Here is a 25,798-nt window from a genome sequence, read left to right as displayed (position 1 = left end):
GGCAGCTTTAGAATGGTTGATAGATTTGTTATTCATGTGACATACAATGACTAGTACACATCTAAAGTAACTGACTCATTCTGCTGTTACTGGTTCTCTACCGACAATACAATACTTTTTTTGTATTTTATATGATTTATTGGCCAGTCATGCAAAATATGGTGCAGCAAATGGACAGTTTTCCATATTCATGGTCTTTTGCACACTTTTATGATTCAGTGTTCACTCATTATGGTATATATTGCAATTTTTTGCATTTACTTATGATTCATTAAATTAATTGTTATTTTATGTTAATGTGCTTGTCAGATTTTGTGATGTTCAAATAAATGATGTGTTATACTATCTAATATGAATATATCTTATATTGAATGCCCTGAAGCAGACAACAAGCCATTGTAGCTCAATATTCTCATCTGCTCTGGCCCTTCCAGTCCCTACAACTAATGTATCCAACAGAAAAAATTATTCAAACAGTCAAAAATGTGGAGGTGGTAAGCAACATCCGTAGTCATCTAGTTGACCAACCAGGCATGGCAAACCTCATGCCAGCCATATCAGAAGAACAAAGTGTTATTCACCTGGTTGCAACCATCAAAGATCTAAACTGTTGTGAAGAAAGAAAAAGCTTTGTGTTAAATCTGCTAAAATATTAAACACATAAAATTTGGTGAGGAATATCATTTCAAATTGATTGTCTGTTTTCAAATTGATTTGACTGGTCTCAGCAACAGTGAAGACCCTATTGTAGAGTGGTGTCAAAAATAACTTTTTGAGAATTATGTAAAGGGGTTAACAGAAAAAAATCATAGAGATGCTAATAATGTAAAACATGCTAAAACTTCACAAATTAGTGTTCAGGTGCAGAGTGAGTCTGGTCAAGACAGTCAAGGTATGGGCATCTTTAGGAGATATTAAATCATAAGATGTAAAGTTTTATGAACCAAAAAGTAATTTGTTTCTTATATGGAGTGCAATTAGGTGTGACAAGGTCAATTTTTGAGGTGCTAGCCAGTCTTGGTGGGGCCAAGAAGTGATGCATTAGAAATGCAAGTTAGTTATTTTGGAACTAAAGCCCAGAAAAAAGCTAGGTTGGAAACAGTCCCAGAGAGACAGCTTTTGCATGGAGCCAACGCACTTTGGCAGCAGCCATCAGTCAACACATGATTTATTTCCCTCAACCCCTATTGGCTACACATAGACCAACAAACCTCAGCTGAATCAACAATCCTACTTGACACATAGACCACATAGGCCATACTTTAACAACATGAGGAAATATTTTAAGGATAAATTAGAGAAAATAATAGGACTGACCGGGCAACTTGTGGACAAGGAACTGAGTCGAATTAGTGAATAATATTACGAAACAAGTGAAAAAATTTACTACTGATTACAAATAAAGAAAATGAAAGCAAAGTACTGTGTTGACAACTAAATTTAGGATAGAAATGTGGAAACCACAGTCAACAAAGCAAAAAATAAGACACATCACATACATTGATAAATGAGAAACACAACATGTGTAAAAACTGTGAAATAATTGCCATTGCCATTTATATTGGAAAGTCTCTTCAAAGAAATCTCTGAAAGTAAGTATGTGAATATCCTAAATTTCTTGCACAGTCCAAATGTATGGCTGGAGTGTTTGAGAGGACCAGCTTGTGTGAGTATCAAGAATCAGTACAATCATGAAAACCTGCCAAAATATAGATATTAATTCAAATAACTATATGGACACAAATTGGTAAGTAGTGAAAAACAGAAAAAGCAAAAATTTTATTATGCTATAAATTCTCTTGCAGCTGATCATCAAATATAGGGTAACAGAAAAATCACTTCTGGGGCTGTGCAAGGGTAGGTACAAAGTACCAGAAAGAGGAATAAGTTGTTTGTGTATATTTATTTATTTAATTTGTGAAAGCTGAAGTAACAGTTGATAATGTGATTTATGTTGATTTTGATCCAAGAGACAAAATAATGTTGACCACAACTGCAGCAAGTGTGTTATGATTCAGCATTTTTATGGCACATTTATTGGGTAACTCCATATGGTCAATGTATGTTAATAAACAAACAGCTCTTCATAAGATGTGGCTGTGTATGATGACAATAGTTTCAATGTCAGGGCAGTTGACTTAACATGCTGAGTTTATCTCAATTTTGTATTGACTGCTCTTGAGCTACTAGTTTTGGATACAATTTGTGTTACGCAGATGAGACAATGGAAACTATAACAGAGACGAGTATAAGGAGTGTGAAACATACATGAACAAGTCTACAGGAAAGAAACTGAAGAAGCTAAAATGGATTAGAATGCCAGTTACAATGAAAAGGACTATAAGCCATTTAATGAGCACAGACAAACCTATAGCATCTGAGAATTATGGTGATCCTAATAAATTTAATGAGTCATTTTTGAGACTAATGAGAAAAGCTGTAAAGTAGATTCCATATTCATTTACAGACTCTGTAAATATTGTGATGTAAAACAGATGTTGCACCTTGAATAAGTAGAAAGAAAGTGCATCATAATGAGATGATAAGCATTATGATAGTTTAGAGGTCTTGTGACAGTCCATATGCCTATTGCATGACATATGCTGCCCTGAATAAACTTATTTCTGAAACTGAAAAACTACTAGCCAGAGTAATAAACAAACGCTTTTCCTCTGGTGCTGTGCCAAACACTTTAAAATTTGCTTGAGCAGCACCAGTCTACGAGCAAGGCAATTCTCTTCAAACGTCAGCCACCTGACATTATCAATAATTCCTGTACCAGCTCCATTGATGGAGTCTGTAATGAAAAATATGCTTTTCAAATACATTGAAAATAGTGATATATTCCATGGTGTCCAGCATGGATTTTCAGTAGGAAGGCCAACTACAATGGCAGCATCTGTTTGGTAAGAAAGATAAACAGTGCACATGAGAAGGGACTAATAGTGGTAGCACTTTATGACCTTAACAAACCATTTGACTGCAAATCACATTTTGTAGACCAATCTGAAATAGTAGGTATCACTGGTGTTGCTCTTGCAACCCTACACTCCTATTTTGAAAACAGGTGGGAGATTATAACCTTCAAGGGAGCAATGTTACATGGAGAGAAGTTAGAGTAGGATATGCTCAGGTATTGATACCTGGACTTTCCCTATTTGTAATATTTGTAAATAATTTGGGCTACAGTAGACAGATCTTATTGTGTAAATGATGCTATCTTGTTACTTAGTGGGAAAGTCCCTGATCATGCAATTCATGAAGCAGATGTGTCATTCATCATGAACAAAAAGTGGTTCACAGAAAGCAAAATGAAAAGAAATTAAGATAAAACATGGCAGATACTGTGTAGTCTTAGTGACACTGGGTGCCTGGATTATTGTGGTTTCTTGATTGTCTGCAAGTTCACTTGGCAAGGATGATTCAGGTTTCATCATAGTAACCAAGTTCTCTTGGCAGTATACATAGCATGGAAGAATTTCACAGTGTTGCTTCTTTAGTAAATTAAGATTTAAATGACATTAAAAGTTCTGGGCTAAAAGTTTGTTTACTTTTCTCTGGCCACATAGAAAACTTGCACATAAATTCAGATAAAATCTGAGATAGTCAAGTGAGAAACATCTCTAAAATTAAACCACTTTATATGGAATATTCCCTATAGTAACAATACAATATCCCTTCACGTGTACAATGCACACTGTCACAGCCACATTAATTGTGGATCAATCAGAAGAATGTGAGCATGTCCTAGTTCATAGAATTCTGACTTTTTCTCAGTCAGTAGGGCACTCAAGAAAAAGTTGGTTAGAATTCTATGAACTAAGATCACTCCAGACCTATCTTCTTCCTACTAAGAGTAATGACAGTCAGCAATCAGTGCACCTATAACTGCCTCATTTATGTAGAGAGAGAGAGAGAGAGAGAGAGAGAGAGAGAGAGAGAGAGAGCATGGGTGGGGGGGGGGGTTGGAGTTCTTTAGTAGAAGGCATAAATTTCATTGTTACATTATGTGCAAAAAAAAATATACAGACTCCCTAATTTCAGTTATCCAACATAACTTTCCATATTATGACTTTTTCTTCGGTAATTTGTTGCTGTTTACTTCTGTAGCTTGAGGAAATCCACTCATGATCCAGCATGAAGTACTGTGTAAAAAGTTCAAGAAAGGATGAGAATGTGTTGATAACAAGGCCCATTTTCATCATCTTCGTACTGGAACCACAGTGCAAAAATCCATGAATTCTTCAAAGGTGATTGGCACAACTATTACTGAAATCTCTCAGAAACTATAAATCAGTTACATTAAGTGTTCAGCCAGTAATTTGGAATTAGTTGGGATTCTGAAATGTGTCAACTTGTTGGGTTCCAAAGTTGCTGAATAGAGAGCAGAATGCTGCAAGAGCTACAATTTCTTACAAGCTTCCCAGAAAATATGAGGAACAATGTGTTGCTTTTTAATGAAATTCATCAAATTTGAAGAGACTGACACCCAGCATTACACCCTTTAATTGAGGAAAGTCAGTATGGAGTGACAGAGGGGTGATGACGGGGTGTTGATGGAAGCCCAGATACAGTTTCTTGCTGTTAGGGTCATATTCATGGTGTTCTGAGAACACTAAGGCATTCTGCTAATTAATTCCCTGCATGGATGTTGGGCTATTAATGCTGTCTAATACTGCATCATTCTTTATCAAGTTCTATCTGGCTGCTACTCAAAAAGGCACAACAGCCACATCAGAAGTTTACTGCTTGTCAACAACAATGCCATACCTGATTCCCAAAAAAGAACGTAACAAACATCAGCAGATATTCATTGGACTGCCCTGGAACATCTGACCTTCAGGACTTGTCACCATGTGACCTCCATGTGTTTGTGTGCCTTAAGAAAGGCTTTGGAGGAGAGTATTTCATGACTAATACAGAGGTGCAACAGTTTGTGTGCAGCTGGCTTCAGTTATGTCATCATATTGTCTGTCAAAAATATATTAAAATTGGTTGACTAACGTTAAAAGTGTATCAATAATAAAAACAGCAAAACAGTAAATATGAAGTAGTTTTCAATAATAAAAATTATATCACTGAAGGCTCATTTATAACTGATCCACCTTAATACACTATTTGGTGAAATAAGGAAGTGATCTCATACCTTATTACACACGAAACTGTAAATGTATGACTGGAGCTGAATGAAAGTAAAACTGAGCAGATTTAATGTGCAGGTAAAATAGCTCCCAAACTAATGTTATTCGCCACATGTGGAGATGGTGCCTTTGACATAAGTGATAAAATTCAAGCAGCAGAGACAGATATTCTATGAACAGAAACTTCCTGGCAGATTAAAGCTGTGTGCTGGACTGAGACTCGAACTCAGGACCTTTGCCTTTCACAGGCAAGTGATTTACCATCTGAGTTAACCAAGCATGATTCATGACCCACCCTCACAGATTTAATTCTGACAGTACCTCATCTCCTACCTTCCAAATTTCACAGAAGCTCTCCTGCAGACCTTGCAAAACTATCACTGCTGGAAAAAAGGATATTGCAGAGACATGGCTTAGCCACAGCCTGGGGGATGTTTCCAGAATGAAATTTTCACTCTGCAACAAAGTGTGTGCTGACATGAAACTTCTTGGCAGATTAAAGGTCTCAAGTTCGAGTCTCGGTCTGTCACACAGTTTTACTCTGCCAGGAAGTTTGATATCAGTGCACACTCCACTGCAGTGTAAAAATTTCATTCTGGGTTCTATGAACCACTTGGAACAAAATTATGTTAACAAGTAAAAAATACCTTAAACTAACACAGTAAGAGGCTAGATAACATGTAAAAATCTGCATATGCACTCACATTTGTGGGCAAGAATTAGGCCTATTTAACATGACAGTATAAACTCATAAATGTATTAACAATTTCTATGTGAATATTAGGGAACTGCTTGAGTATCTTAATAAGAGAAATTCATAATTTTCTATGAGCCTCTTCAGTTAAAGATATGGAGTTAATCTCTCGATGTGAATGAGTCAACTTATTTCAATTCTAACAGAGGAGCTTCAATATTCTTATAGACAAGTGACACATAAAATTCAAGTGACATTCATTTCATTTTCACTAATGTTGTGTAACAAAGTTAAAACATAAAATTTGACAAATAATACAACAATCTGAAAACATTCTCATTATTTTGAGGAATACCTTTTACATAAAGAAACTTTTAAGAATGCCATCTATTATTTTTATATCAAAGTTTATTGTGGTGGATTATAGCCCATTTCATACATGAAGTGGAATACTGTACCTTTGCTGCAACAGTGAAAACATCCTCACTGATGATGCGTATCCCTGCAGTAATTACACCAAGTGCAATTCCTGGGAAGATATAAGAGTTGTTTCCCTGACCAGGGTAAAATGTCTTCCCTTTGTATGTTACTGGAGCAAAAGGTGATCCACTAGCAAAAATGGCTTTTCCCTGTTTCACAAAAAACACAATTGCTTTATTGTCTTTTAAATTAGCTTGTAAATTATTAGTAATTTTCTCAGTCACATGAAATAATGTTAAAATAGTTAAAATTTATTAAATTATTTATACACATTGTTTTCTCTTCTCCTACAATTCAAAATTTCATTCCAGACTCAGGAAATTCATTAACTGTTTCCTCACCTAAACTGTTCTATTTCCTCTTGCCGTGATCTGTACGGATTGTTATTGTATTGAACTTCATTCAGGCTTATTTTCTTATTATCATCACCATTAATTAACATAGTCCTATGCTCTTCAGGTTTAGGTTGCTATGTTTTTGGATTTTCACAGAGTGCACTGTTGTACATTGGCTTTCAATACCAAGGTCTTCCCAAAAATCTCAAATGTTTCTAACTCAATTGTTCATCAGTGAAATTAGCCGATTTTGCTACCCTTATCTCCCTGATCTTTCATTTGTGCCTACACTGTTTAGTTCTATCCCTTTTAATATATTGTTAATAAGTTATCATGTCAGTTAATTTCATTCTTGGTTTTTTTCCCAAGTAAAAGAGAATCACATTCAGTCCTGTCAGGAGACACCTGTTACATTTTCTGAGTGTCAAAGATATTAAGTGTTATGCCATTCAACTGATAACTTAAACCAAACTAAACAATTAAAAAATAGCTTAGTTAATGTATAAGCATTCTTATGGGACCTTTGCAAGCAAATGAGCTACTTTATGTAGTGGAGTCACACCACCCAATAAAAAAAGAACAAGTGTCTTCAAAATTTGGTATAGTAAATCTAGATTCATCAAAGGTGTCAGCTGTAGTGTTCTCATTTATATCATTTATTCACAAAAACACACATATCACTAGTTTTTTTCAGGCTACCCATCCATTACCAAGCATATGCATATAAATTATGAAACTCTGAGTAAACTTACAAAGTTTTTTAAATGTAAAATCATTATTTGGTGATGGTCATGTATCTCAAAACTAGTTTACTACATATAACAAAGAACAGTAATGTAGGAAAAGAGTGCAATTGAAGTTACTTTTCATCGAGAATTTCCTGTATGTATTTGTTTTTGGCTGCACCTACAGTGAACAAGTTTTGATTGAATTTATTTATACAGTGTGAGACAGGAGGAAAGGTACAAGCTTTGAGGGGTGATACTAGTGTTGATTCTGAATAAAAAAGCTTCTAATAAACATATACCCTTTTCTTAACTGTTTCCAGGTAAACCAATGAACACGACTAGGAGCGGAAAACATGTAGCGTCGTCCTTACTAACCGTGTTAGTATGCAGTTCACTTGCGCATGGTGCAGTTGTTTACCTCAAGTCTCAGTTCAATAGTGCTTATCATAGTGCATCGTACTATAGTGTTTTTATGTGAACAACGAATACAGTTTTGTGTAGTGAAAAAGCCACGGATCTTCACACATGCAGAGTATGCTGACATGGTGTTTGTCTATGGTTTGTCCAAAGGAAATTCCCAGAGCTGCTGTGCAAGAGTACCAACAACAATTACTGAATGCTGATTGCCTGATAGTAGGGCATTTAGCAGGGTGTGTCATGGATTGTATGAGCGTGGTATGCTTCCCAGCGCAAATGTTGTCTCAGACCGTCCCACACAACAAATTCTTAATGAAGTTGAGAACATTCTTCAAGTAGTGAAACACAACCACACTATTATCTCTAGGAGAATTGCTGCCCAACATGGTATTCCACAAACATGAGTGATACGAACAATACACAGTCTGTATCCCTTTCATCAACAGAGTGTACAACTTCTGCATGAAGGAGATACTGCTGCCAGGCAAGAATTCTGTAAATGAATCATTGCCAATGATATATTAATTCCACATATTCTGTTCACTGATGAGTCAACATTTACCCGCAACTGAATCAACAACACATGCAACTCTCATGTATGGGCAAATTAAAATGTGCACACTACTGTGGAAATGAATTTTCAATGATGTTTCTCAATCAATGTGTGGTGCAGTATTATTGATGATCAACTCATTGGTCCAGTTGTTTTAGATCACCGGGACATGGTATCTTGAGTTTCTTCATCAGCACAACATATCCTGGTCGTTGCATTGGTCGCTGTGCAGTCATTGCTTGACCACCGAGGTTACCTCATCTTACCCCATTGGATTACTGTTTGGGGGTTGGCTGAAGAGCAACATCTACAATCACAGAGTGGACACAAGAGAGAAACTTCTCACTCATATTTTACATGCTTGCACCCAGTTAAAGGAATGCAAAACTGAGCTCTGATAAGTGACAATACCTGTCTACAAGAGCAGCAACATCCATTGAAGCTGACTGTGGACTATTTGAACATCTTCTGTGAGGAAATGTACACAATTAAACAAACCATAACACAACAGTATCTTAATTTACCATCACCAGTGCCTTTCCCATTCCTAGCTGTTTTCATTGTTTGCCCAGAGACGGTTAAGAAAAGGGCATATGTTTATTAGAAGCTTTTTGTCCAGAATCACAAGTAGTATTACTTGTCAAAGCATGTACCTTCCCTCCTGACTCACCCTTTATATGAATAAGCAACAAAATAAAATTCAATCAACACTACATTTACATGTATGTTATGAGTGAATCAGTAGTTTTCTCTCCATTCAAAGTCACCTAGTGATCTTTATCTGGACTTAATGAATATCTTGATATAAGGATTGAAAAGTTCTGTTAGCTACATACAAGTAATATCATTTATTATCATACTGTATGGCAAGTAATGTAGTGTATTACAAGAAGGACTCAGTTCTTGTAGATGTAAAAGATATTTTCTTTGAAAAATACCAGCATTATCAAGTAAATCTCGAGGTACTAACATCAGATGAACATCAGCTGTATAGTAAAGCTGATGATGTGGTAGGTTTTTTCAAAGTAGCAGCTTTCTTACTAATGTACTCAGTAAATTTAGATGGTATAAGATTTAATATAACTAAGTAATATAGTTATAGTTCACTGTTAATACAGTCTAAAGATTAAGTTTCTGAAGTCTCTTTGCCACATTTTACTGTATATCTTTATTTGTTCCCACATCACTACTTCTTGATAGGATCTGCAGAATCCTATGAACAAATGAGAGACTGCAAAGTGAAACTGATATGATGTGATGTGAGGTGAGGTAAGAGCTAAGACTGAAATGGGTGACTCAGCCTTCCTCAGACTAAACAGAGTTAATGGGAGAGATTGAAGGTGCAGTTAAAAATTTGCCACCATGACAATAATAAAATTTCCAGAAATGTTCTTGCTATTATGCAGGATCACAAACCAGAAGAGGGTAGAAGAAATATGATTCAAATAATGGGGAGTAAAGAAGGACACTTCAAAATATGTAACTAAATTGCAAAAAATTATATCATGGTATACTTTAGCGTATTATGTGACAATGGAATGTGCACAGATTTCGTTCATTGAATACATTTTCTGAGGAAAATACAGAGGGAAGAATTACTGATTACATAAAACGTAACGGAGGAGCACAATTATGAGATTTCATTTTTTATAAAACTAAGTCAGTGGATTTGAAGATGTGCCATGCTACAATAACTTTTTATCTCCCACAAGAATGATAGTTAATCTCTCAATATTTCTGTGGGGTGATTACTATAGTACGTAAAAGGTATCCATTACAATAACAAGTTATACCAAGAATATCTTTATGTAATATTAATATTTATTATTGATGCCATTTTTTAACTTCGACATTTGAAACTACATATCCTCTTATCACTAACTTCGAAAAGTGTCCAATAAAGTGATCAACAAGTTGGGAATAAAACTATAATGATTCTAGAAGGATGTTTTCATTCACATACCAGTATTATTAGATTAACAATTGTAATAACAAAGTGAAATAGGAAAACATTGGAACAAATGAGATACCCTCATAGTCAATAAAAATCACCAGTAATAATGCACCACCACTCACCATTACTTCTCAAAAGTGGAGACACAGCAAAAACTCCTTATTGAACTTTTATTCCATTTTTAGAGTGTTTTACAAATATTTTCACAAACTGTGAGAGGCATATTCATTTGACCAAAACAAGAAAAAAGCCAAATTAAATAGTCCAAAAATAATAATGAAGGTTGAAGATAAATTTATTCCAGGTAAAATGAAACAACTGAAATTCATAAGCAGTACTTCAAATTCATTTTGTTAAGTAGCTGAGTGATAATATTGATGTAAGTCAATGTGCTGAAGCATTTATAGTACCCTCTTTAGCATTGTGTTATTAAGATTAAAATGATTATGGAAAATCTCATATAGAGATGTGAAACAAATACTAACAAAGAGATAGAGGGGCTGGCCAGTACTTACCTCAGCTCAGTACAGCCGATAGATACACTTAAAACAAAACCGAAAATTTATGTTCCTAGCTTTCGGAACAAATGTTCCTTCATCAGGGAGGAGAAAGGGGAAAGAAAGGGAAGAAGGGAAAGGAGATTCAGTTACTCACAACCCAGGTTATGAAACAACAGGGAAAGGAAAATAGGGAGGGTAGCAAGGATGGAGGCATGGTTGTCAGAGGGAAGCCAAAGATATTCTACTGTAAGTACTGTGCCAGCTTCAAACCAAAGAGGATGCACACAGAAGTAAAGAGGTAAATAGTATAAAGATAAACACAACTATGCAGGATGAAAAGATGCGTGAATGGCTAAGAGGAAAGGGAAAGAGGAGAAGACTGAAGAGTAAATGGGAGTGAGGTTGTTTAACGTAGGTTCAGTCCAGGGGGATGGCGGGATGAAAGGGTGTGTTGGAGTGCAAGTTCCCATCTCCGCAGTTCAGAGGGACTGGTGTTGGGTGGGAGAAGCCAAATGGCACATACGGTGTAGCAGGTTCCTAGGTCCCTACAATTATGCTGGAGGGCATGCTCCGCTACTGGGTATTGGGCATCTCCTAGGCGGACAGTTCGTCTGTGTCCGTTCATGCGCTCAGCCAGTTTAGTTGTTGTCATGCCGATATAAAAGGCTGTGCAGTGCAGGCATGTCAGTTGATAAATGACATGTGTAGTTTCACATGTGGCCCTGCCTTGAATTGTGTACGTTTTACCAGTAGCGGGGCTGGAGTAAGTGGTTGTGGGGGGATGCATGGGGCAGGTTTTGCAGCAGGGTCGGTTACAGGGGTAGGAACCGCTGGGTAGAGAAGGTAGTCTGGGAATATTGTAGGGTTTAACAAGGATGTTACGGAGGTTAGGGGGCCGACGAAAGGAAACTCTGGGTGGGGTGGGGAGAATTTTGTCAAGGGATGATCTCATTTCAGGGGTTGATTTGAGAAAATCATATCCCTGGCGGAGTAATTTGTTGATGTTTTCGAGGCCAGGATACTATTGGGTGACAAGGGGGATGCTTCTGTGCGGTCTGGGGGTAGGAACATTGTTGTTGGACGGGGAGGAATGTATTGCTCGAGAGATCTGTTTGTGGACAAGGTCTGCAGGATATTTGCGGGAGAGGAAAGCACTGGTCAGGTTATTGGTGTAATTGTTGAGGGATTCGTCACTGGAGCAGATACGTTTGCCACGAATACCTAGGCTGTAGGGAAGGGAGCGTTTGATGTGGAATGGATGGCAGCTATCAAAGTGAAGGTACTGTTGTTTGTTTGTGGGTTTGATATGGACGGAGGTGTGGATGTGAGCTTCAACAAGATGAAGGTCAACATCCAGGAAGGTGGCTTGGGTTTTGGAGAAGGACCAGGTGAAATTCAGATTCGAAAAGGAGATGAGGTTATGGAGGAAATTAAGGAGTGTTTCTTCACCATGAGTCCAGACCACAAAGATGTCATCTATAAACCTATACCAGGCCAGGGGAAGCAGCTGTTGGGTCTTCAGGAAAGCCTCCTCCATGCGGCCCATGGACGGAGCCATCCTGGTTCCCATGGCCGTTCCCCTGATTTGTTTGTAGGTCTGGCCTTCAAAAGTGAAGTAATTATGGGTGAGGATGAAGTTGGTAAGTGTGATAAGGAACGAGGTTTTTGGAAGATCTTCGGGTTGGCGTTGGGAGAGGTAGTGCTCAAGGGCAGAGAGACCATGGGTATGTGGGATGTTTGTGTAAAGGGATGTAGCATCTATGGTGACAAGAAAGGTTTCAGGTGGGAGAGGAGTGGGAATGGATTTGAGGCGTTCTAGGAAGTGGTTTGTGTCTTTGATGTAGGATGGGAGTCTGCGGGTGATAGGTTGGAGGTGCTGGTCTACCAGAGCTGAGATACGTTCGGTTGGGGCTTTGAAGCCTGCTACAATGGGACAGCCAGGATGGTTCTCTTTGTGGATTTTGGGTAATAGGTAGAAGGTAGGGGTACGTGGCTCAGGTGGAGTGAGTAATTCTATGGAAGCCGTTGTGAGGTCTTGTGAGGGACCTTGGATTCTTAGGATTTTTTGCAGCTCAGTCTGGATGGAGGGAATGGGATCCTGGGTAACAGCTTTGTAGGTTGAGGTGTCGAAGAGTTGACGCAGTCCTTCAGCCACATACTCTGCATGGTCACGTATGATAGTTGTGGAGCCTTTATCCGCCAGGAGGATGACAATAGAGCGGTCTATTTTCAGCTCCTTAATGGCACGGGATTCAGCTGGGGTGATGTTGGGGGTTGTCGGGATGTTCTTCAAGAAGGACTGGGAGGCAACACTGGATGTGAGGAATTCCTTAAATGTCTGCAAGGGATGGTTTTGGGGATGGGGAGGAGGAGCCCTTTGAGAAGGCAGTCGGAACTGTTCTAGACAGGGTTCAACACTGGGTCTAGTATTTGGGGGCTGTGTTCGGGTAGTGAAGTGGTATTTCCAGTTGAGGTTCCGGGTGAATGAGAGGAGATCTTTAACCAGGGCAGTGTGGTTGAATTTAGTCATGGGGCTAAAGGTTAAGCCTTTTGACAGAACAGATGTCTCTGGAGGAGAGAGGGATCTGGATGAGAGGTTTAGGACTGAATTGGGATTGGCGATATGTGGCATTTGACTGTGGTTATAGTTGAGATTTGGTCTGTGTGGGGTATGTGCTGGGATGGGGAGATTGAGTAGGGTGGCTAGGCTAGGTTTGTTGGCTATGAGGGGGGTTTGTTGAAGGTTCTGTTGTGGTTGGTGTTTGTGAGGGATAGGGAGAGGGACCCCACTTCTTAGATGTTGCACTAGCACTGTGGATAGTTTTTTCAGGTGGTGTGTGGCATGGAACTCAAGTTTGCAGCTGGCTTCTAGGATGATGTTCCTGAGTGTGTTCTCCAAGCAAGGGTTTGAGAGGTGGAGGACTTTGAAGAGAGATAGGAGCTGTTGGGAGTGGTGGTTACATGAAGTAATGTAGAGATTCAGAACAAGTTGGGTAAGGGCTAAGGATTGAAGGTTCTGGAAGTCCAGGAGAGACTGGTGGAGGGAGGAATTGCACCCAGAGATGGGAACTTTTAAGGTAAGCCCTTTAGGCGTAATTCCAAAGGTTAAGCAGGACCGGAGGAAAAGTATGTGGGATTGCAGTTTGGCTACGGTGAATGCATGTTTCCGGAATGAATGTAAATAATGTGGTATAGGATTAGGGTACATAGTGGGTAACTGGTGGGTAGGGAAATTAAATAACTAAAATTGAAATAGTAATCATAAGAAGGAATAAAACGCGGAGGGAAGGAGGAGAAAGAAAGAAATTGTGTTGGTAATGTTCAATACCAAAGGAAGACCACTAAATAAGATAAATACGGAAAAAGTTGACCAGACCAAGCAAGTATGTCCAGATCAGGGGAAAAGAACACACGTTGCTCAAAAACAGAGATAGCGAGTGGCGAAGAAAAGGATCGCGCATGCTGCAAAAAAGATCGCGCGTACCGCAAAAGCGATCACGCGTGCCGCAAAAAAGATCGCGCGTGCCGCAAAAAAGATCTGCGGAGATGGGAACTTGCACTCCAACACACCCTTTCATCCCGCCATCCCCCTGGACTGAACCTACGTTAAACAACCTCACTCCCATTTACTCTTCAGTCTTCTCCTCTTTCCCTTTCCTCTTAGCCATTCACGCATCTTTTCATCCTGCATAGTTGTGTTTATCTTTATACTATTTACCTCTTTACTTCTGTGTGCATCCTCTTTGGTTTGAAGCTGGCACAGTACTTACAGTAGAATATCTTTGGCTTCCCTCTGACAACCATGCCTCCATCCTTGCTACCCTCCCTATTTTCCTTTCCCTGTTGCTTCATAACCTGGGTTGCGAGTAACTGAATCTCCTTTCCCTTCTTCCCTTTCTTTCCCCTCTCTCATCCCTGATGAAGGAACATTTGTTCCGAAAGCTAGGAACATAAATTTTCGGTTTTGTTTTACGTGTATCTATCGGCTGTACTGAGCTGAGGTAAGTACTGGCCAGCCCCTCTATCTCTTTGTTAGTATTTGTTATTAAGATTAATGTGTCTTGAATGTTACACATGTCTATTAACAGTGAGTTATCTGCTGGTTGTTCTGATTAGTCATGGAACAACTTTCATTTCATGAGCAGGTTCATATGATTTTTAGGCACAGCCATAGAAATGTTAATGGAGTCAAGGCTATATGACTGTATCAAACTGAGTTTCCAGATAGAAGACAACTTTTGTTGCTGTTTGTTACTACATTCCAGAGACTGGATCCATAACACCACAGATAGTGGTGTCTGTGAAAGATCCAGGTATAAGCACATGACACATTGCCTTTGTGATACAGCCCATAGTGCCACATAGATGGTACATGATGAATAGTTCATGTATCTGTATGACCTTCAGTGTGTGGATGGCCAGTCTTTTGCCAATCATCATACACTCCTGGAAATGGATGATGATGATGATGATGTTTGGTTTGTGGGGCGCTCAACAGCGCGGTTATCAGCGCCCGTACAATTTCCCAACCTTTGCTCAGCCCAATTTCGCCACTTTCCTGGATGATGATGAAATGATGAGGACAACACAAACACCCAGTCATCTCGAGGCAGGTGAAAATCCCTGACCCCGCCGGGAATCGAACCCGGGACCCCGTGCTCGGGAAGCGAGAACGCTACCGCTAGACCACGAGCGGCGGACTGGAAATGGAAAAAAGAACACATTGACACTGGTGTGTCAGACCCACCATACTTGCTCCGGACACTGCGAGAGGGCTGTACAAGCAATGATCACACGCACGGCACAGCGGACACATCAGGAACCGCGGTGTTGGCCGTCGAATGGCGCTAGCTGCGCAGCATTTGTGCAATGCCACCGTCAGTGTCAGCCAGTTTGCCGTGGCATACGGAGCTCCATCGCAGTCTTTAACACTGGTAGCATGCCGCGACAGCGTGGACGTGAACCGTATGTGCAGTTGACGGACTTTGAGCGAGGGCGTATAGTGGGCATGCGGGAGGCCGGGTTGACGTACCACCGAATTGCTCAACACGTGGGGCGTGAGGTCTCCACAATACATCGATGTTGTCGCCAGTGGTCGGCGGAAGGTGCACGTGCCCATCGACCTGGGACCGGACCACAGCGACGCACGGATGCACGCCAAGACCGTAGGATCCTACGCAGTGCCGTAGGGGACCGCACCGCCACTTCCCAGCAAATTAGGGACACTGTTGCTCCTGGGGTATCGGCGAGGACCATTCGCAACCGTCTCCATGAAGCTGGGCTACGGTCCCGCACACCGTTAGGCCGTCTTCCGCTCACGCCCCAACATCGTGCAGCCCGCCTCCAGTGGTGTCGCGACAGGCGTGAATGGAAGGACGAATGGAGACGTGTCGTCTTCAGCGATGAGAGTCGCTTCTGCCTTGGTGCCAATGATGGTCGTATGCGTATTTGGCGCTGTGCACGTGAGCGCCACAATCAGGACTGCATATGACCGAGGCACACAGGGCCAACACCCGGCATCATGGTGTGGGGAGCGATCTCCTACACTGGCCGTACACCACTGGTGATCGTCGAGGGGACACTGAATAGTGCACAGTACATCCAAACCGTCATCGAACCCATCGTTCTACCATTCCTAGACCGGCAAGGGAACTTGCTGTTCCAACAGGACAATGCACGTCCACATGTATCCCGTGCCACCCAACGTGCTCTAGAAGGTGTAAGTCAACTACCCTGGCCAGCAAGATCTCCGGATCTGTCCCCCATTGAGCATGTTTGGGACTGGATGAAGCGTCGTCTCACGCGGTCTGCACGTCCAGCACGAACGCTGGTCCAACTGAGGCGCCAGGTGGAAATGGCATGGCAAGCCATTCCACAGGACTACATCCAGCATCTCTACGATCGTCTCCATGGGAGAATAACAGCCTGCATTGCTGCGAAAGGTGGATATACACTGTACTAGTGCCGACATTGTGCATGCTCTGTTGCCTGTGTCTATGTGCCTGTGGTTCTGTCAGTGTGATCATGTGATGTATCTGACCCCAGGAATGTGTCAATAAAGTTTCCCCTTCCTGGGACAATGAATTCATGGTGTTCTTATTTCAATTTCCAGGAGTGTACATTGAAAAATTTCTGCTGATGGGATGTTGCTCACACTGCCAATTTGTTGTATTTTTTTCTGTCTCCTTTAGAAACAAGGCAACTTCTGGAAGAGAAGGAACAGCAAATTTTTTTCAACAAAAATTTGTAGATGAGTATGATATAATTCAGCCTAAACATCAGAACTGATTTAAGTATAATGTGTGCACTGTAATTTTAGGTTTAAACTTTCTTTCCCATCTCTTACAGTTGTTGTCTTCAAGAAGCGTATTCAGAAAGCTCTTCCATACATTCTACATGATAAGTCCCTAAAAGTATGAGCACTCAAAGTATTCACGAAAATATCACAGAAGTCTAAGAAACAATTGACACTGCCCAGGGGCATCTAAAAAGTATGTGAACATCTGTGGTCTGACAAGGCCACGTAGAGCAGGCAACTCATGGCCCACAGGCCAGATCCAACCCCAGTTGATCTCAGACTGGCACACAGAAGAAATTCATTGGTGAGAGGGCATTTTCAGATATTTCTACAGATGCTCATCCCACACGGGTTGCAGCTCGGCACAGACCCGTGAAAGTTTTGCTTCCTCCTAGAACATGCAACATCATTTCACTGCTGCTGGATTTGAACAACAACTACCATCCAGTTTCCAGTATGAGGGCAAAGTTACAGCTCATGTGCATGTAGAGAGTGGGTGAAACAGCTCACTTCCTTGAAGGGGCATGGTGGGAAATGTGGTGGAAACATCACATGGAAGTTAAGGGTCCCTCACATGTTCAATATTATTGTAAATACATCACTATAATGATCTGAGAGTGATTATGGCAATATCAGAAATATTGACAAACAGTATTCTCAGTATGAACGGTATATGTGAGAGTGACTATTATCAGTTTGACAATTTGTCATTCTGTTGTTCGGATTTGTCTAGTTTGGCTTCTGTGTAAAACAGTCAATATGAACTATATTCAAGTGATTTAGACTTTTAAACTTCTTAAAATGAACAAAGAAATGATGGCTTACTTTATGTATGGCTTATTTTATTTATGTTGCAGAAACAACCATTGCCTATGCAACCAGCATCAAAAGTATTTGTGGATGGATATTTAAAAAGAGCTTGCTAACAGTGTTTGAAATTTACTGTGTTAATACCCACAAACACTTGAGTCAACTGCCTGTGGCCAGAAATGGCAAAGTTTCTCCTAATTGCTTGTCAATTGGGACTGCCTATCTCACTACCATATTTTAATGAAAATCATCAACTTTTGACACTATAGTGGAATTGTATAGATAAAAAAATCTATCCACCAAGTGGCAGCAGGAGAACTCACTCACATAAGAAAAGGTTCTACTTATGCAAGCCTTCAGAGCCAGTGGCTCCTTTTTCCAGCAGTGGTGCCTTCTTGTCCAATGCAGCTCCTGACAATTTGTCTTTCCTTCTCATTCCAGCTGGGAAGTCTCCCATAACCCAGGGTTCTGGGTAGCTTTCCCAAACTCTACCCTTTTTCCTAGATCTCTTCAGTCCTTTTCCTTCACCCTCTCATCCTTCCCCTTCATGCCATTGGCTCCAAAAGCTTGCATAAGTAAAACCTTTTTTATGTGAGTTTTCTCCTGCCACCAGTTGGTAAGGAGATTTTTTATCCATCCAATTCCATTATACCATTACCGCATTTTGTTTTTATACTCTTTCTTACATTAACATTAATAAATAATTCTTGTCTGTTGTGTACATATTATAATACCACAGTAGGTGGGATTAAATGTAATTTATCATGAATTACCTGCAACCAGTGCTTTTATGGGCATTTATATTTCCTTGGTAACATTTAAAGATGCCTGTCATCCCATTCTCACATCTTCAGATGTTTACATTTATTTATGTATCATGAACATTGTTTCTTTACTAATGGCACTGCAGAAATTTGCATATTTTGCAACAGCAGTTAGGAGATGGCTACAGTAAAATATCATAAGTAAAGAAACAATGTTCAGAATGTGTAAATAAAAGTGAACATCTGAAGATGGGGTGAACATAAAAAGAATGTACTCTCTAAAATGCGTGTCTTGAGGCACAATTTCTTGGTGTGGCATATCAAGAAAATGGTACCATTCATATTGGTGCATTATCTCATAAACATTAATGTCACAGCCCCCACAGTTTTGACTGTGTGCTAAAAGTGCTGCTGCTGCATCACATGAGAAGGTCGTCCATGAGCCCAAGGAAGGATGTTAATCAGGCCTGCCAGTCACCGATGGTTTCCATTCCTGACACAAGGAGTTTTTAGGCTAGGTGGTATTTCGAGGTACTCTGTTGAACACTACCAGACAACATGACTATAGCAAATCAGACCATGTTCAAAGTAAAGATGCTTTGCTTGCCAAAATTTTATCAGTGAATTATTGAAGTATGATTTCCCATGTACAAAGTATTCTCAGGACTAAGAGCTGGTTGAAACCTGAAGATATTTAGCAATCAGATGTCATAGAAGGAGTCTCCATTGCAGGTGACAAAAATATTGTCTCTATTGGGGTCAAGTTTGAGTGTGACAGTGAAGTTATCTTGTAGCATATAACAGGGCTAGGTGAAATAAAGTTAACCATTGGATGTTTTTACCAGCCACCAGATTCTGCTGTGACAGTTTTAGAGTTATTCAGAGAAAGTCTATGGTCAGTACATGGTGCAATTTTACTAGAAACAAAGTAACTAGCTTTCATGGAATTTGATTTAATCTCCCTCTAAGTTCTGTCCTCGGTTAGCACTGCACTTGTGCCACTGTTGAATCCAGGACTGGAAGCATATCTGGAAGGTTTTTTTTTTTTGAAGGCATTCAGCTCTGTGCCATGGCCCTCTCAATGTTGGGAATGGTGTCAAAGTGTTTTCCTTTACATAGGATTATGATTTTTGGGAAGAGATGGGAGTCACAAGGTGCTAAATCTGATGAGTATCACAGATGTGGACAGAAAGGAACACTTTATGACAAAAAACATGTGGACCAATAGAAGATGGCAAAAGGAGAGCCAAAGTTTTAGATTTCACATTAAGAAAGCATTCATACAGGAGAGTCATACAAACATACCAGCATTTGACCACCGCGCAGTTGCCTGTAGAGATAAGTTTCCAGGTCTGAGTGGAATCATAATTTTGTTTTGCAATCAATACTCAACAGCACTGAAGCCTTACTTAGCCTGCATTTATCAGGCATCTCTCACCCAGCACAAAGTCCCACATGACTGGAAAAAGCATAGGCAAGTCCTGCATATAAGAAAGGTAGAAGAAGGAACCTGCAAAATTACAGACCAATATACTTAACATTGGTTTGTTGCAGAAATTCGTGAATATATTTCCAGTTTCATCATAATAAATTTCCTTGAGAAAAGCTTCTGTCCATGAATTATCATGTTTATTGAAAGCATCATTAATGCAAAACTCCTCTTGCCCTTTTCTTGTGAACTATGGATGAAGGGCAAGAGACAGCTTTCATATTCCTAGACTTCCAAAAAGCATTTGACATATTGTTCCACTGTAGACTTAACAAGGGTATGAGCATATGGAATATGTTCCCATATATGTAAAGTGACTCAAATACCTCTTAAGTTACAGAACCCAGTACATTGCCCTCCACAGCAAGTGTTCAGTAGAGACAAGGGTATCATCAGGAGCCCCCCAGGGAAGTGTGATAGGACTGTTGCTATTCTCTACACACATAAATGACATGGCAGCATGGGTGGGCAGCAGTTTGCAGCTTTTTTCTGATGACATTGTGATGTACAGGAAGATGTCATAGGTGAGTGAGTGTAATGGGATACAAGATGACTTCGACAAAATTTCTAGTTGATTTGATGAATAGCAACTAGCTCTAAATGTATAAAAATGTTAGTTTATGCAGATGAATGAGAACAAACCCATAATGTTTAAATACAGCTTCCTGACACAGTCACATTGATTAAGTATCTAGATGTAACATGGCAAAGTGATATGAAATGGAATGAACATGTAAGGACTGTAGTAGGTAAGGGAAATTATCGACTTCAGTTTATTGGCAGAATTTTAGGAAAGTGTGATCCATCTGTAAAGGAGGTCACACACAGGACACTAGCATGACCCATTCTTGAGTACTGCTCAAGTGTTTGGGGTCTGCAGCAGATTGGATTAAAGTAAGACACCACAGCAATTCAGAGGTGAGCTGATAGATTTGTTACTGGTAGATTAAAATAACACACAAGTATTATGGAGATGCTTTGGGAGCTAAAAGGAACTAAAATCAGAAACCCTGGACAGAAGGTGATGTTCTTTTCATGAAACAATATTGAGAAAATTTTGAGAACTTGTGTAAGGACCACAAAGATAAGAGAAAAATAAGGCTCATTTGGAGGCATATAGACTTGTTTCTCCTTGCTCTATTTGTAAGTGGAATAGGATAGGAAGTGACTAACAGTGGTACCGGGTACACTGTGCCATGCATTTTACAGTGGCTCGTGGAGAGTATGTATGGAGATGTAGAGGTAGATGCAGGGTAATGTTTTAGACATTTGCTATCATATTTTTGACTTGAGAATTGTGAGTAATGCTCTATTATTAATAATTCAAAAATGAGGAATTCTTCTTTTGTTGTGTCATATTACCTATAAAATTCTCAGAAGCATTTCTGTGACACACTGCACAACCCTTTATTTGCTCACAAAATGTCACATCTGATCATATTAATATATGTTTTCTATTTTTTTAACATTGACTGCTGTAATTAAAGTTGAACAAATGTTTGTTGAAATCAACATATTTGAGTATTTGACATAAAGTGTAATTCAGGACCAGAACATATGGATATGGATTATTTTCCAACTCCAGTGTAGAACACAGCTTGTTCCATTTCTGACTGATGCATGAATGAAAAATATAACACTTTTGCTAATAAAGTGCTTACCTTATTCGAACACTGTTTTCCCCAAAACTTACCAAGGTTAGAGCAAAGTCTACAAAAAAGCCATGGATTACTGAAGGAATAGGGGTATCTTGTAAAACAAAAAGAAAACTGTATCTGTCAATCCGAAACAGTTCCGATGTTGATGCTATAGCACATTACAAGAAATACTGCAAAATATTAAAGACTGTAATACGGATGTCAAAGCAAACATATTACAAGGAAAAGATAGTCATATTAGATAACAAAATAAAGACAATATGGGATATAGTGAAGGAGGAGACCGGTAGAACCAGACATGAAGAGGAACAAATAGCATTAAGAGTAAATGATACATTGGTGACATGTGTATAGTGTTGCAGAACTTTTTAACAAGCATTTTATAACTGTTACTGAAAAGATGGGGTTGTCAGGTTTGGTAGATGCTGCTATGGAATACCTCTGACCAGACATTTCAAGTAACTTCCATAATATGAATTTGACCCTCACTACCCCAACAGAAATAATGTCCATCATAAAATCTTTAAAACAAAAACATCTAGCGTTTATCAGTGGAATATTTCCTGAATGGCTGAAATATTCTGAAGTTAAGCCACTGTTTAAGAAGGGAGATAAAGAAATAGCATCAAATTTCACTCCAGTTTCACTGTTGCCAGCATTCTCAAAAATTTTCGAAAAATTAATGTACAGTCAGCTTTATAACCTTCTTATCTCAAATAACATATTGTCAAAGTCACAGTTTGGATTTCTAAAAGGTTCTGAAATTGAGAATGCTATCTACACTTACAGTGAAAATGTGCTTAATGCATTAGACAAAAAATTGCAGGCAACTGGTATATTTTGTGATCTGTCAAAGGCATTTGACTGTGTACACCACAATATCCTTTTAAGTAAATTAGAGTATTATAGTGTAACAGGAAATGCTGCAAAATGGTTCAAATCTTATATCTCTGGCAGGAAACAAAGGGTGTTCTTAGGAAAGAGACATGTATCAAGCTATCAGTCATCATCCAACCGGGAACTAATTACATGTGGGGTCCCACAAGGTTCCATTTTGGGGCCCATACTTTTTCTTGTGTATATCAATGACCTTTCATCAGTAACATTACCAGATGCCAAGTTTGTTTTGTTTGCCGATGATACAAACATTGCAATAAATAGCAAATCAAGCTTAGTCTTAGAAAGATCAGCTAATAAAATATTTGTGGACATTAATCAATGGTTCCTAGCCAATTCTTTGTCACTAAACTTTGAAAAAACACACTACATGCAGTTCAGAACTTGTAAGGGGTGTCCCACGAGTATATGTCTAACATACGATGACAAAAAGATAGAAGAAGTGGACAGTGTTAAATTCTTGGGATTACAGCTTGATAATAAATTCAACTGGGAGGAGCACACCACAGAACTGCTGAAGCGTCTTAACAAATCTCTGTTTGCAATGGGAATTTTGTCAGACATAGGGGATATAAAAATGAAAAAGCTGGCATACTATGTTTACTTTCATTCCATAATGTCATATAGGATTATTTTTTGGGGTAATTCATCAAGCCAAGCTTAAGTTTTCTGAGCACAAAAACGTGCAGTAAGAGCTATATGTAGTGTGAACTCAAGAACATCCTGCAGAAGCCTGTTTAGGGAACTAGGGATACTAACTACTGCTTCCCAATATATTTATTCCTTAATGAAATTTGTCATTAAAAATATATCACTTTTTCAAACCAACAGCTCAATTCATGGAATCAATACTAGAAATAAGAATAATCTTCACAAGGATTTAAAGTCACTTAGTCCTGTACAAAAAGGTGTGCATTATTCAGGAACACACACTTTCAATAACTTGCCAGCAGCCATAAAATGATTAAAAAGATTAACAACCAACAAAATTCTGTTTAAGAGAAGCCTAAAGGATTTATTGGTGGCCAACTCCTCCTACTCCATTGACGCATTTCTCAGTAAAACCATTGTGTGTATATATATATATATATATATATATATATATATATATATATATATATATATATATACCTAAAAACAAAGATTTATTGGTTACTTGATCTACCCCCCTAATCTTCAGCAGTCTTCTACAGTACCACATCTCAAAAGCTTCTATTCTTTTCTTGTTGAGCTGCTTATTGTCCACATTTCACTTCTACATTAGGCTACACTCCGACAAATCATCAGAAAAGATTTCCTAATTCTTATTTATATTCAATGTTAACAAATTCCTCTTTTTCAGAAATGCTTTTCTTTCTAGAACCAGTCTACATTTTTCATTCTCTCTACTTTGACTATTATCAATTTATTTTGTTGTCCAAACATCAAAACTCATCTCCTACTACTTTTAATGTCATTTTGTAATCTAGTTCCCTCAGCATCACCTGATTTAATTAGACTCATTCCATTCTCCTTGTTTTGATGTTCATTTTATAAATCTCTTTACAAGACACTATCCATTCCATTCTACTGCTCTACCAAGTTCTTTTGCTGACCTTGATTGAATTATAGTGTCACAAGTAAACCTCAAAATTTTTATTGCTTCTCCATGCAAATAATTCAATCTCCAATTTTTTTGGTTTCCTTCTTCAGTAGTTCAAAGACTATTTTCTAGTCACCATTGTCAAAAGCCTTTTTTAAGGTTACAAATGCTATAAGCAAAGGTTTGCCTTTCCTTACCTATGTTCTGAGATAAGTCTTAGTGTCAGTCCTGCTTTACATGTCCTACATTTTTCCCACACATATCTTCCCCAAGGTCAGATTCTCCCAGTTTTTTAATTATTCAGTAAATAACTTGTGTTAATTGCAACCATGACTCTTTAAACTGGTAGTTAAATAATGAGAACGTGACCCGCCTACTTTGGAATTGGAATCATTCCATTGTTATTGAAGTGTGAAGGTATTTTGCCCATCTCCTATATCATGCACACCAGCTGGAATAGTTTAGTCATGCTGGCTCTCCCAAGGCTCTCAATAATTCTCAGGGAATTCTCTCTACCATAGGGGCCTTATTTGCATTTAACCCAATCACTGGGGTTGCCAAATTTTCTGAAATAAAAAAAAAGAGTGATGACTCATTACCTTTTCTATAACATTATATCACGCAAAAAAATTACATAGCCCTTCCATATATCAATAGAGTGCACAAAATATTAATAATGCAAGAGTAAACATCTAACAAATAAAAAATATGCATTTATCATTTTCAAGGGATAGTCAGTCAGATTCGAACCGATTCTAATTGTATTTCACTGAACTTATGGCACTTTTCAATAACTGATTATCACTTTGTAAATTTTAAAAAAAATTCTGAACAGGACATGCTTTCATAGTTCACTGTTATCTGAAATTCTGTCTTAATTAAATCTGTTAAACATTTGTTTCTTGTGTCACATCACTTATTCTTCATGGTACACTCCACAAAGGCAACTAAAATCAAGAATACTAAACAAAACTCCTGGCACTTTGGAAATATTTGGCACACCTTGCTCAGGTATCGAACAAAAGTATTCAGGCCAGTTCACAACTTTATCACCCAGTCCCTCTTTGTTCACACTGTTGCTGAGGTAATCTTGATGACTGCTGAACTACTCGTCTGTTGCCAATGAAAATAATGTTAAAGTCTTTTCTGCACTTTTAGAAGCTAGTACATCCTTCACAAACACTTCCACTTTACTGTATCCACATGAAAGTTTGGAAACAACTGTAGAATCTCTAAATACATTGGACACAGATTATGTTTCTGTAGTCCAGACATGAATATCTCAGGTTATGTTTCGCTGCATACATGAAATGAAGCTCACATGTGGTGTTTTTATCAAAGTTTTCTTTACCTTTTAAGATAATAAAATAGCTCATCAGTTTGTTGGAACTTTTCCTTAATTTGTTATCCCTTGAATGGAGCACATTGCCTCAGGTCACACCCTTTGAAATATTAAAATGTGTATTACACAAAATACAGAATGCTTGGCTCTCATCTG

General features: G+C 38.8%; 1 protein-coding gene across 1 annotated transcript in view; it reads right to left on the bottom strand.

The window, feature by feature from the left end:
- LOC126161693 (NADP-dependent malic enzyme-like) overlaps positions 1-25,798 on the bottom strand; it is a 111,988-nt gene that overhangs the window by 7,590 nt on the left and 78,600 nt on the right. Inside the window, exon 9 of the mRNA XM_049917708.1 lies at positions 6,294-6,464. Coding sequence (XP_049773665.1) covers positions 6,294-6,464 — 171 coding nt within the window. The remainder of the gene's footprint in view (positions 1-6,293; positions 6,465-25,798) is intronic.

Source organism: Schistocerca cancellata, chromosome 2 (assembly GCF_023864275.1).
Source record: "Schistocerca cancellata isolate TAMUIC-IGC-003103 chromosome 2, iqSchCanc2.1, whole genome shotgun sequence".
Taxonomy (NCBI): domain Eukaryota; kingdom Metazoa; phylum Arthropoda; class Insecta; order Orthoptera; family Acrididae; genus Schistocerca; species Schistocerca cancellata.
This window is presented reverse-complemented; position numbering and strand designations above follow the sequence as displayed.